We start from the raw sequence: 12,896 nt of genomic DNA on the forward strand, positions 1-12,896 counted from the left end.
GGATGTGCTGGGAACAGGGAAGGCTCGAAGGGGCTGGGGGAGTCCGGGGGACCCGCACACCCACCGAGCTGCGCTGCTGGTTGATAACGAGCCTTAATGCAGTTCGGAGAGCAAGAGATATTGCGGCTCTTTCCCGTCCTTACTCCGGCTGCGAAAAGTCGGATCAGTGCCCTCCCTCTGCTTCTCTTTCTCTCTCTCTCTCTCTCTCTCTCTCTCTTTTATTTTTTTCATCATTTCTATTTAACACTGAACGCTTTCCCGATGGAGGTCCGGAGCGGTGCGGGACCGCTTTAGGGCTGCAGCGATGCGGCCCCGACGGCGCTTCCCCGGGGCGGACGGCATCGCCCAGAGCCTTTCCAACACCCCCACCCAACAGCCGTGCGAATCCCTCCCCGCTCCTACAAACACCACCGCCACCAAATCCAAATTAAAAACCAAACCGAACAGACAAACAAACAAAAAATCATTGACGAAGCGGCAAAACTTTCCCTCCATCTGATTATTATTATTAGTAGTAGTAGTATTCGTTCCCATTTCGGAGCCGATCCAGCGCGCTGCTTTACTTACAAGGAACGCATTCGGGGAGCCGTGTTGGGAAAGATCCGGGTAAAATTAAGAACCGTTTGGCTCTGCTGTGATTTCCCCCCTCCCCAACACATACACCGTCCCCTCCCGCCTCTCTCTGCTTTTGAACCTCAAAAATCCCGAGGAGGTCTCTAAAATAAAGCCCAGAACTTTCCGTGCCCGCTTTGGATGGATCGGTTCGGCTGTGTGCACCCACGGACGTGCGAGAATGTGTGTGCCTCGTCATTAGTGCGGGTGGATGCGGACGCGCACATCTTATCTACCGGTGTATGCGTGTAAAAAGAGTCGTAAAAAAGCCATCCGGTCGTGAAAACGAGTAAAAGACAATATATATATATATCCAAATTCAGGTTGAGCTTAGATTGGAATCGGAAATTAAGAAAGTAGGACAAAAAGAAAAGAAAGAAATGCATCCCATCCCCGAATAGCAGATCGCGTTTCTCTTCTAATTTCATCTTTTCCCCCTCTTTCTCGACATTTGCCCGTATTTAATCGAATTACATTTAATTCGGGCTCGAAACAATCCGACTCTTGCCTTTAAGTTGCCTCATTCCAACCCTCAGATCGTTTCTTTGATGTTTTAAATCGCATCAAACAGCTTTTCCACGAAAGAAAAGGAAAAAAAAAAAAAAAAAGGAAAAAAAAAAAAAAAAAAAGTTTAGGACTTGGCATGCCGGCTACAAATTTGCCAATAAATAAGCATTTAAGCGTTTACTCTCTGTTTCCCATCTCTATTTGTGTGTGCGGGTGTCTGCGTCTCTATATCTGCATGTAAGCAGATGTAGAGCTATATATGTATTATATAATATGGCTCTATGCAGCTAGATGTATATTTAAATATACATATACTCTCTTACTCATATGCATATTATATACTCACCTCATAGATATCTTCGTACTTGACATTTTCAACCAGTTTCCAGAGCATGATGGCAGGCTGTTCTCTAGGAGGTGAGTGCATTCATGTGAAGAGCAGATGTCTGGATTCTCAGTACTTCTCTGTCTGTAATGATCCATCTATAATTGGAAATGGGGGACAGACACCAAATCCGACGTTCCTCTTCCATCGCAACTTATATCTGTTGTCTGAAACAATAGGCTGCAGAAGTAAACCTCAATCGGATAGTAAAAACATTATCTGTTACATAGTTACATATATCTACAGACATATATGTGACTATATATCTGCATATACACACATATATAGACTTCTGGGCAGGCAGATAAAGACATATATGCAGTTTCACACACATATACAGGCACACGTACACACTTTTATCCCCAAACATATAACTTTTCCCATGTGCAGACATATGAAGTGACCCATTTATATATGTAAATTATATATATTCTCGCTTATGTATGGATTTACATAGGCACATGTATACTACACTTTACATATGCATATATGCATACAAACCTGATCCATTTGAAGGGGACTATATGTAAAAGCATACGTATGTATTTCTCTATACACCTACCCTTCTATAGATGAACATACAGTGATCAAAGATGCATATTATATAGTGCATTTACCCTCTATTTTTATAGAGGGCAGGATGGATAGATAGATAACACACAGATAGATAGGTAGGTAGATAGATAGATAGATAGATAGATAGATAGATAGATAGATAGATAGATGGATAGATGGATGGATAGATGGATGGATGGATAGATAGATGGATGGATGGATAGATAGATGGATAGATAGACGGATACACAGATAGATAAACTGATAGATAGATGGATGGATAGACAGATATACAAACAGATAGACAGACACACAGAATGGAGAAATTAAAGAACATTTTTTCAACCCTATTTAAACTAAAATAAAGGATAGGTTGTCTCTGCACCAGGCGGTTCATCATTTGCAGTGAGATATTACTCTTTCCCCCGCATGCAATATGCTTTTATTTACATGTTCAGAAATTATTCTCTCCTATGCAGTAAAGCACCAAAACTGCGTCTCCCCAAACACATCCAAGCCAAACTAAGAGGAACACATTCAGATCAGTGGTTTTCCTTTGAAAGCTTCATACTTCGGACTCGGGCTGTCTATTTCAGAACTTGGAAACACTTTCTCTGCGAAAAACGGAGAAGAAAGTGTTTCGTAAGCCTCCCTCTGCAAGCATTTCAATAGCGATTAACTACTTTAAGCAGAACGGTTAAAGCAGAGTTGGGTCTGTGCGGTTCCAGGGCAGCCCTCGGTTTGGAAGGGGAGAGGAGGAGTTGGACCATTTGTAACCTTTATTTCTTCCTTTTTTTTTTTTTTTTTTTTTTAAAAATCCCCAGGCAAACCTTCGCTCGCATTGTCCTTTTTAAACACGTCGTACCGCATAGAGGCGACTTACTCCGTAGGCGAGCAGAGCCCATCTCTGCCTCGGAAAGGGAACAATTGGGCTTTGCGGTGGGCTGATGCATCAGGAGGGGAGGGGGAGAGGGGTGAATTAGCGTAAGAGACACATTCAAAGACAGAGAGAAAGGTGTTTCTAAATTCTAGGTCCTGATTCCTACCAATCTTCTTTATTCTGCACGGGATCCTATGGGGGTAGTGCAGTGTCCTTTGTACTTTCAGAGGTCCTACAGGTAAAGAATGCTTTTATAGATGGGCAATCTCGAAAACGAGGAGAACTTCATCAGGAGACACTTGTGGTGCCGTGGGAAGTGTGGGGTTGTCTCTCTGTGTTCCCTTTGGCCTCAAATCCAGGCAGGACAGATATATTCACCCTTCTTTCCCCCAACCTCTGCAACCCCCCTCACTGTTCCTAAGCACATCTTCCACAAACTCAACCTGCAAAAGGCAGGAGACAAACAACAGCCAGATATTGCAGCAGGAGCTGGGCAGAGCTCTCGCTGGAAGTTATTAAAACAGATGCGAGTAGGTTTTCTTTCTTCCCTTCTATTCCCACCCTCCCTCACCCCCACCCCCTCCACTTCCCACCCCCAGCACAGCTATTGCACATCCCTGAGTGGGTTGGACAGAGCAGTGCAGCAGAAGCAATAGTGCTAAAAAATGCTGGGAAGGAGAAGAGAGCTACGATGCGCTGAGATCCCCACACAGCCACCCCACAGCGTTCTCCTTGTGCCTACAGATCCAAATGGCCCTCTTAGAAAAATACCAGGCTCATAAAGGGACAGTGTGCCATCACTTCTGTTAAAGTCTTTGAGTCATGTCCTGCAAGGCTGGCACAGGGCAGAGGGAATGTGCTGCGTGACAGCAAATGCTTCACCATTTCGTGGCACCCTGAATAAAATACGCTCTCTGTGCTGGGGGAGGGGAGAGGAGGGGTGAAAGAAAAGAAGCTCAAAGGGATAAGACAGCCTCTGCTCCTCTGCTAACAGAATTGTATAGACTTGATATCCTTATTTCCGTGTCCCACAGTCATTACATTCACTTGCAGTTGCAATAAGTGGCATACGTGCATCCGGTGTTCATTAAGAACAATTCAAAGGCATGAGGGTTCTACACAGTTTTGAGGCTTGTTTTGCAGCCTTTTCTGTTTCTTTTCAGTGCATCTGTTTTAGCAGTTTCAGTTAGGAAGAGTTGCCCCCTAAGTGTGCAACAAGCTCTGATGAGAATGAAATGAGAGCCAGGCTTTCCAAAGTGACCACTGCAAGATACTCAAGAAAAGAAGGGGAAGGGAGGGGGGGAAACAGAAACAAGGAAGATAAGAGGAAAAGAGGCATTTCTCGGTAAATTTTGGGAAGCACTTTAAGGAGTGAAAGCCTTCACTTCTCCAGCACTGAGCGCGGAGCTCCAATCGATAAGGCGAATCTTCGGGCCGTCTAGTTCTGTATTTCATGTGATTCTGTCACTCTTTCTGCCATCCCTGCGAACAAAAGGCCGCCTTCACGCTGCCCTGGAGCCCTCCCCGCCCCGGCTGCGGGCAGCGCGCACTGAGCCGCGTTGCGCGGAGCTGCGGCGCCCTCTGATGGGCGCTCCAGGGCTGGGGCTGCGACTTCCAAACGACCGAATCCTTTTCTCGTCTTGGAACAGTGATGTTCGCAGTGAGAAAAAAACAAACCAAACAAACAAACAAACAGACCACAAAACAATCCCTTTTAATTCCATAAGTTATCCATATTTCATTGCGTATTTCATTCCAGTATTTCAAAGTCAGTCCCAGAAGGGGGACTGACTTTTCACAGGGTTTCATAGAGACAGGACAAGGGGGAATGGCTTTAAACAAAAAGAGGAGAGATTTGGGATAGATTTGAAGAGGAAATTCTTTATTCAGCGGGTGATGAGGCGCTGGCACTGCTGCCCAGAGCTGTGAGTTCCCCATTCCTGAAGGTGCCCCAGGCCATGGATGGGCTCTGGGCAGTCTGAGCTGCTGGGGAGCACCCAGCCCATGGCAGGGGTTGGGGCTGGACGGGCTTTAAGGTCCCCCCAGACCCAAACCATTCTATGATTCTGTGATTCTATTATACGATTGTTCCAGGACTTTTTCCTATAAACTCAACCCGCCTTTCCTCACTTCACATATTTCAGTCATATTCAGCCTTCTAGATCCAACGTGTGCCTTTATAACACAGTATATGCCCCCTTTATCCAACCCCGAAAATCCCCGTTATCGGTGGTTACAAATAAATCAATTCATCCCAGCGCCCTCTGCTGCTCGCTGCGGGCTCTCCAGTAAAAGTAGCGTCTGTCATTTCTAACTGGAACTTCAGTCCTTTCAGACACGTTTTGTACCCGTTTCTCGACTCTGAATTTTCTGTATGTCCCCCATATGTATTTCAGAATTTGGTATTTTTCATTAAACGATCACTTTGGAATCTTACTTCGGAAGCGAAAGAGATAAATGACAACAAATATCCCAACATGTCTCTTAATACTCAGCGCTTGCTCATTTCACGTGTGCACTTTAACCCTTTTCTTTGTGAATAACAGTAAGACTCATCTCTTAAATTAAGCCCAGCTTCCCATTATTTTTGCTGATGAATCAGTTTTCCCCACGGTATTCGCAGACATAATGAGGACTTTCCTCCCCTCCTTCTGGCTTTCTAAAACCACTGTGCTCAATTGTCTTGGAGACATATCCCAGCTCCTCTTTCTTCTGCCTGTTCTCTGGCACAGTGAGAGAAGCACACTGGGAAGATGCAGCCATGAGTGCTGGGCGCACTTGGACAGATCCCAGCAATTTGCTGTGTTTAATAACCCTGTGGGTAAGACGTTTGGCTTTTTCCCATCAGTACTGAGCTCCCTGAGATCCCTTTGCTACAAACTGTTTCCATAGCCAAGATTAGGAGGATGTCACCATGGGGCACTAGGCTTTGCCTACTTGGGGCTGACAGCTTCCCATACCACTGCTTGCAACCAGGCTGGACAGGGCAGAGACAGTAATACATTTGGGGATGTAGTCAGTGTACAGGACATTTCTGCTGCCTTTGCTTTGGGATTTCCCCTCTGCCTTTTTTTTTCTCTGGGTATGGGATGAGGATGAGTTGCAAGGGATGAATGATAGCAAAAAGCATAACAACCTAATGGCAATCCCAATCCACACCACAGATGGACATTGTGGATGTTCTCAGTTTTTCCAGCTGAGAGGGATAACAGTGTGCTCTGGGTCACTCTCTAATCATGATTAAAGACAGTGCAGATGTTGCTTGTCTATCTGTGGTGCTCACTTGGCTTCCAGTAGTTCTGATGTAGCCTGTGAATTAGAGCTCTTTATAAGCTGGAAATGAGTTATACAGAATAAACGTCTCATTTCACAGTGGTGCTCAGAGATTTCCTCGTGTCTGAATCCAAATTTCTGTTTTACCATGCCAACCCATTCCTTTCTCCTTCCCAGTGACTGAGCTTCAAGCACCTACATACCTCTAAAACATAGTTTTCTTACACAGAGCATTTTGTGATACCATGGAGCAAGATGTTGCCTAAGTTCTGGTGGTTATTTCCACCTGCTCCAGGGGGGATTATTTTGCCTATGCTAGAAAATAATTTCTTAGAGTTGATCTAATTTAAACAATGGGAGATGGGAGATGAGAGATGAAGACTTGGTTCTTCCCTTACCCACCTTGGAGCCAAACCTAGTTCTTCTAAACCAAGTCTTGCACAGTGTGTGGGCTATTTGGAAGAATGAGCACTTCCAAGTGATACTTCTATTACTAGAATAAGAAAAATGTTGATACACAAATTTATCTGCCCTACTCAGGTGTTAATGTTTTATTCCTCTCTACTAACTGCATTTCTGTGTTGTTGTTATCAAGGATCTAGACCACAGGGCAATGTGAGGGGATGTCTCAGCAGCTCCCTAGATGAAACCTTGGTGCTTCCTCTCGTGAAGCATTCTAAGTAAAGCAAACTCTTCCAAGCAGTAACGGCAGAGATCTCCCAGATAAAGAATTTAGAGTGTTTCAGGCTTTCCCCCTCAGGTCATGTTCTCTTTACCTTTATAGTGACCTGATGCGGGCCCTTAACTCAAAAGAAAGGATAACAAACTTTGAATAAGAACTTAGCTTACTAAGACAGAGAGTGCAAAGACTTGCTCGTCTCTATTGTCCTTTCCTACATGCTTGGATTGCTTCACCTCACTGACTTGTGTATTTGAAAGACTCAGAACTTACTCTGAATTAGTATCTTGAACTGATATATTTAGGGATTGCCATGACTGAAAGGAAAAGTAGGAGTAAGATGGTGCAATGTTAAACAGAAGACGTTATGCACAGTGTACCAGTGAATGATTTATTCTTCGCAACACAAGAGCCTGGGGAGTCCCAGGAACTGTTGTTTCAGCTGCAGGGTCATCCTTCCTCTGTACTTCCACTTCTTGAATGGGACTTAATCCTTTCTAAACCCACTTCCTCTTAGAAGACAAACGAACTGAGAATTTGCCAAACTTGTTTCCTTAAAAAAGTTAAACTAGAAATATAAACATGCCTTTCAGTTTCCTCAGATTTGGGTATTTAAATTTAGAATTCATCTGAATACACCACACAGTTTTTAGTTCTTTATTGTTCCTATTATGAAACAATAAAATGCTATACTTAAGGACAATCGTGCAGCAGTCATTGAAGGGAGGTCTCAGTTTAACCAAATGTTTAATATGACAGAAAGTCAGAAGATTCCTCTTGTATTGGTTTAATTTAATTCAACTCTGTTTATGTGGTTGCAGTTTGCATGTGATTCAGTCAAAAAACAAGATTTAAGCTATATTTATACTAGGAAATACACCCACCACATTTCAGGATATGGAATGTTGAGTAAATTATCTATGCTCAAAATATAGTATAAAAATTTCCTGTCAGGTGAGAAAGTGATCAGTTTTAAGGAAAGAGAATAAAAATTAAGATCTGGCTTATTATCTGAATTTTGTTCAGTACTTTGTTTTTGCACTTTCTTTTTTCTCCCTCCACTCTCTAAACTTGCTTTCTGGAAGTAGGCACTAAGACAGTATGACCATAGGCTGTGCTTCAGGGAGTTAAAAACTTTCTGGGTACATGAAAGGAGACATAGCAAAGCCAGGAAATTCTATCTTTAGGGAAAACACATTTCAGGCTTCCAAAATTCCTTATAATATATTGAGTCGAATATTTCCCCAGATATTTTGTTCCTGTATTCCCTTCCCTTCCCTTCCCTTCCCTTCCCTTCCCTTCCCTTCCCTTCCCTTCCCTTCCCTTCCTTTCCTGTTCCCTTCGCTTGCCGTTCCCTTCCTTCCTCTCTTCCTATCCCTTCCTTCCCTTCCCTTCCCTTCCCTTCCCTTCCCTTCCCTTCTCTTTTTTTATTCATGGCAGAAAATTCAGACATAGTCTTAAAAATTTAGGCACAAACCTGTTGTCTGAATTAAGTTAACTGCTTCCTCATTACTTTCCATGCAATATTAATTCTAGTGATAGAATGTGATATTAATATTAATATAAACATGCCATTTGGAATTGTAATCCTAAGGTAATTGTATATCATTGCTTTCATTATAATAAATGCACAAGCACAATACAAATCAATATTTCCTACCTAAAAGGCATAGGAATAAGCAAGCATAAATTAATCATTTTTACAGCTGTGAAATTAAACATTTTGTTTATTTAGTATCAAAATAAGGGAGGTGAAATTTAAACTTCAATACTTTTTATTTTTTTCCCCCCAAATTTTGAAGTGAACATTTCCTACAGATTGTATTTGACTACTTAAACCTATATTTCAAAAGCCTCCAAACATCCACCCATTGATAATGAGACTTGTTTACAGAGCTTTGGAACATCCTACTGAAACACGACAACATTCCTTAAATAACAGCCTCACAGCATCATTTCTCTGTTTTGTTTTTACACTGTTGGTCTTCACTACTGAAGTTCATCATCATCGTTTTTTTTTTTCTCCAGCTATGTGATGGTATGTGATGAATTTGTTTTACTACACTGAGGACATAGAACCATAGAATCACAGAATTATAGAATAGCTTGGGTTGGAATGGACCTTGAGGATCATCAAGCTCTAATGTCCCTTGCAGGAAGGACCACCAACTTCCACATTTAATACCAGCCCAGGCTGCCCACGGCCCCATCCAACCTGGCCTTGAACACCTCCAGGAATGAATGGGGCATCCACAGCCTCTCTGGGCAGCTGTTCCAGCACTTCACCACTCATATAGTAAAGAACTTCCCCCTGATATCCAACCTAAATCTTCTTTCTTCAACTTAAAACCATTTCTCATAAAAGAGAGATGTAAAAAATGGAATGTAAAAGAAGGGACTGAGTCAGGGTGGTGGAGAGGGGTGCTGGAATTTGGGAGTATGGTTCCATCTCCCAGACCTACCTACATCCCTCCACTCTGGCTCCAGCGCTCTCAGCCTTTGTCTGAACCTGCTTCTCTACTGAAGTTCCTTTCTTGCTTTCATCAGTTCTCATCACATTATTAACTAAAAGGAACCTGTTCACATGGAAGGAAGGAAGGAAGGAAGGAAGGAAGGAAGGAAGGAAGGAAGGAAGGAAGGAAGGAAGGAAGGAAGGAAGGGAAGGAAGGAAGGAAGGAAGGAAGGAAGGATGGAAGGAAGGGAAGGAAGGAGGAAAGGAAGGAAGGAAGGACGGGAAGGAGGGAGGGAAGGAGGAGGAGGAGGAGGAAGGGAGGGAAGCGAGTGAGGATGGAAAGGAGGAGGAAGGAGGGAAAGGAGGGAAGGAGGGAAGGGGAGGAGGAAGGACGGAAGGAGGAAGGAAGGAAGGAAGGAAGGAGGAAGGAAGGAAGAAGGAAGGAAGGAAGGTAAGGAATTAGGAAGGAAGGAAGGAAGGAAAGGGAAGGAAGGAAGGAAGGAAGGAAGGAAGGAAGGAAGGAAGGAAGGAAGGAAGGAAGGAAGGAAGGAAGGAAGGAAGGAAGGAAGGAAGGAAGGAAGGAAAAGATGGAACAATGTTGCAGCATCAAGAAAGACATTCATCAGAATGTCCTCTAACATCAAAACCCCTTTTTGCAAGGTGTTGAATCACAGTATGGTTGTTTGGAAGGGACCTCTGAAGATCAGCTGGTCCTATCTTCCTGATTAAGCAGGGCCATCAAAGCAGGTTGCCAAAGACCACAGCTTCTGAGTATCTCCACAGATGGAGATTCCATGGTCTCTTCGGGAAACCTATTTCACTGCTTTGTCACCTCAATGGAAAAGCAATTATTTCTGCTACATAGAGTGAACCTCTTGTGCTCCAGAAAGGGTAGTTAAACACTGGAATAAGCTCCCCGGGGAGGTGGTGTAGTCACTGTTCCTGGATGTGTTTAAGAGCTCTTAGGATGTGGTGCTAAGAGATATGATTCAGCTCAGTCATGATTCTCTGTTTGTCATCCATTTCAGGTTCAAATACCTTTAAATCCATTTGAAGCATGGAGTATTTTGTCTAATTGTTGTAATTGTAGCCAATATCTTTGTGATTCCAGGTTAAATGTGCACTCAGAGTCAATCAAATTTGTAATCTCATTAAACGGAAGAATAACAAGTTCATTTGACAGCATCTGTTTTCTGTAAACCCATATTGATTAGTATTAATTATATTATCCCTCCTTAATTTTTCATTAACCGAGTCCTCACTCATAATACATTAGTGGGCAAGAAACTGATACTGTATTTTTAAGCATCTAATTAAGTAGACATTTCTGTTTGTCTTTTTGGAATTTTCTCAACAAATTTGCCTCTATGTTTCATCCAGTCATAAAAAAGAAATATCTATTTTCCACACAGATGATCATTTACCTGAAAACTCCTCAAATTGTTGCATTCTAATATACTGAGCAGCCACAGATGAATTCAGTTCTTATTCATGGTTAGTTTTCACTCACAGTTCTTCTGTTATCTCCTCCTGAGGCATAAATAACAACTGCTATCAGAGACAGGTTGCTGTCTGGGTTGTTTGAACCCAATAGTCTGGTTTGGTACTGTTCTTACACTGGTCTGGTTTGGTACTGTTCTTACACTGGTCTACATACTTTGTACATAGTGCCTATGTACTCATGCATAGAGCAAATATAGCACTTTAAAATGAGAATCTTACAGAATCAATAGGATATATGCTTTTTTCTTATTCTTGAAGATTTGTGAACCTGTAAGTTAAAGGAATAAAATGGCTTCCTGCAATTTCAAATGTAGCATTGAAAACAAACAGATATCAGATAGTTGTAACAAAAAATCACTTGAAAGAAAATGTGAAATATTTCCACTCCTTTTGCCACCAAATCCCCACAAAATGACTATGAAATCACATCTGCTCATGTCTATCTTAAGCATTTTTCTGCAGAATATAATCTGAAATACAGCAAAAAAAGCCCTCATGAATACTCTATGTAGATAATACATATAACGTATAAAATATGCAAGGGAAACAAGCAGGAATCTGTAGCTCACTAATTACATATCCATTCATGTGAAACATGGTATTCCTCCTTGGAGCAGGCTGAACCATGCTCAATCATGCAGCACATGTGCAGTGTGGTTGCATGACCTGACTGTTTGAAAAGAAGATCTTTGTACTTTGGATTTCCAGGCACTGAAGAGGGTTGGGTTTTGACACTGTCCCAAAGGCTGTCATTGTCTGATCCACCCATGGTTCCTGATTATTTTTCAGTTTTCAGTGTACTTGTCCTTCAGACTTCACATATATGTGGAGTTCAATAAGTAGCCCTATAGGGAAAGGGCCAAAGAATACTGCTAATAAATGGAGCTGAAATCAACCCTCATCCTGCCAAAATCCACATGTATTTTTTTATTGACTCAAATGAGTACTAAATAGGGTCATTTGGACTAGATGATCTTATAGGTCCTTTCCAACCTTGTGATTCTATGATTCATTAGGATAGCCTCAAATCTCTGAGTACTAGAACTCAAGGAAATAGTACGACATTGTCTCTCTTCTGGGATATTCTGGGATATTCCCACCTGTTTCTTGTTGAAAGCAAAAAACAGGTGGGTTCTGTTTGACCTGACATAAATGTTTAGGTTGCCTATGAGATGGGGTTCTTTTAGTTCCGACTTGAGGTTAGTCAGCAGACACAGCAGAAACAGATCTTCACATGAATACTTTACATCTTGTGTATGCCCATGTCAGGGTGCCTTGAGTCCTAGCCAGAAGCCCTGAAGTATGGGACAGAAAGATATGAAATGGGACCTACAAGAGCTCCACCTTGTAATCTTTCCATTCTATTTTATTCTACCCTACCCTACACTACCCTACCCTACCCTACCCTACCGTACACTATCCCATCCTTTCCTTTCCTATCCTGTTCCATTCCATTCCATCCCATCCCATTCCAAATTCTATTCTATTTTAATGTATATAATATTATACATTATATACTATTACACATCATATTATTTACTATAAATAAAACAGAAAGATATATGCATCTATCTTCAAAAGCCAATGAGTCAGGAACTTCTGACATTGGCCTTCTACCTTTCCTTCCTACTACATAACCTTTGTTGATAGTTGCAGTAGCTCATTAGTCTGATTTAAATTATGTATGGATATTATTATATGAATTTTACAGAAAGTTTTAATGATCTTCAGGGACTCAAGTATCTTTACAGCTCTTTTACACAGTTTTGGATTATCTATATGTCAGAGGTGATAAATGTTAACATTTTATGTAATGAAACATAATCAATTCCTTTAAATGAAAAAACAGCTGAGAGGGAGAAACCTTTGAAATCTGAGATATTAATAGCAGCTGAGACTGGACAGTCCAAATCCATCCCCTACCATTCTAACTGAATGAGTATTGAATAGAACCCAACTAAAATTTTGACATGCCATTAGTAAAAAAAAACTGCACAGATCTGCAAATGAATGTACCAACAAACATAGACTGAAACATGTTCACTGCCCC

General features: G+C 42.0%; 1 protein-coding gene across 3 annotated transcripts in view; it reads right to left on the bottom strand.

Moving 5' to 3' along the window:
- Nucleotides 1–1,902, bottom strand: part of TFAP2B (transcription factor AP-2 beta) — a 30,984-nt gene extending 29,082 nt beyond the window's left edge. For 2 of the 3 annotated variants that reach the window (XM_015859865.2, XM_015859866.2), the window contains exon 1: nucleotides 1,466–1,899. In XM_015859865.2, the coding sequence (XP_015715351.1) occupies nucleotides 1,466–1,546 (81 nt within the window). In that variant the 5' untranslated portion in view covers nucleotides 1,547–1,899. Of the gene's footprint in view, nucleotides 1–1,465 lie in introns of all 3 variants that reach the window. The other variant, XM_015859864.2, reaches the window with a different exon arrangement.
- Between the last annotated feature and the right edge of the window lie 10,994 nt (nucleotides 1,903–12,896).

This window comes from Coturnix japonica, chromosome 3 (genome assembly GCF_001577835.2).
Source record: "Coturnix japonica isolate 7356 chromosome 3, Coturnix japonica 2.1, whole genome shotgun sequence".
In the NCBI taxonomy this organism is placed as follows: Eukaryota; Metazoa; Chordata; class Aves; order Galliformes; family Phasianidae; genus Coturnix; species Coturnix japonica.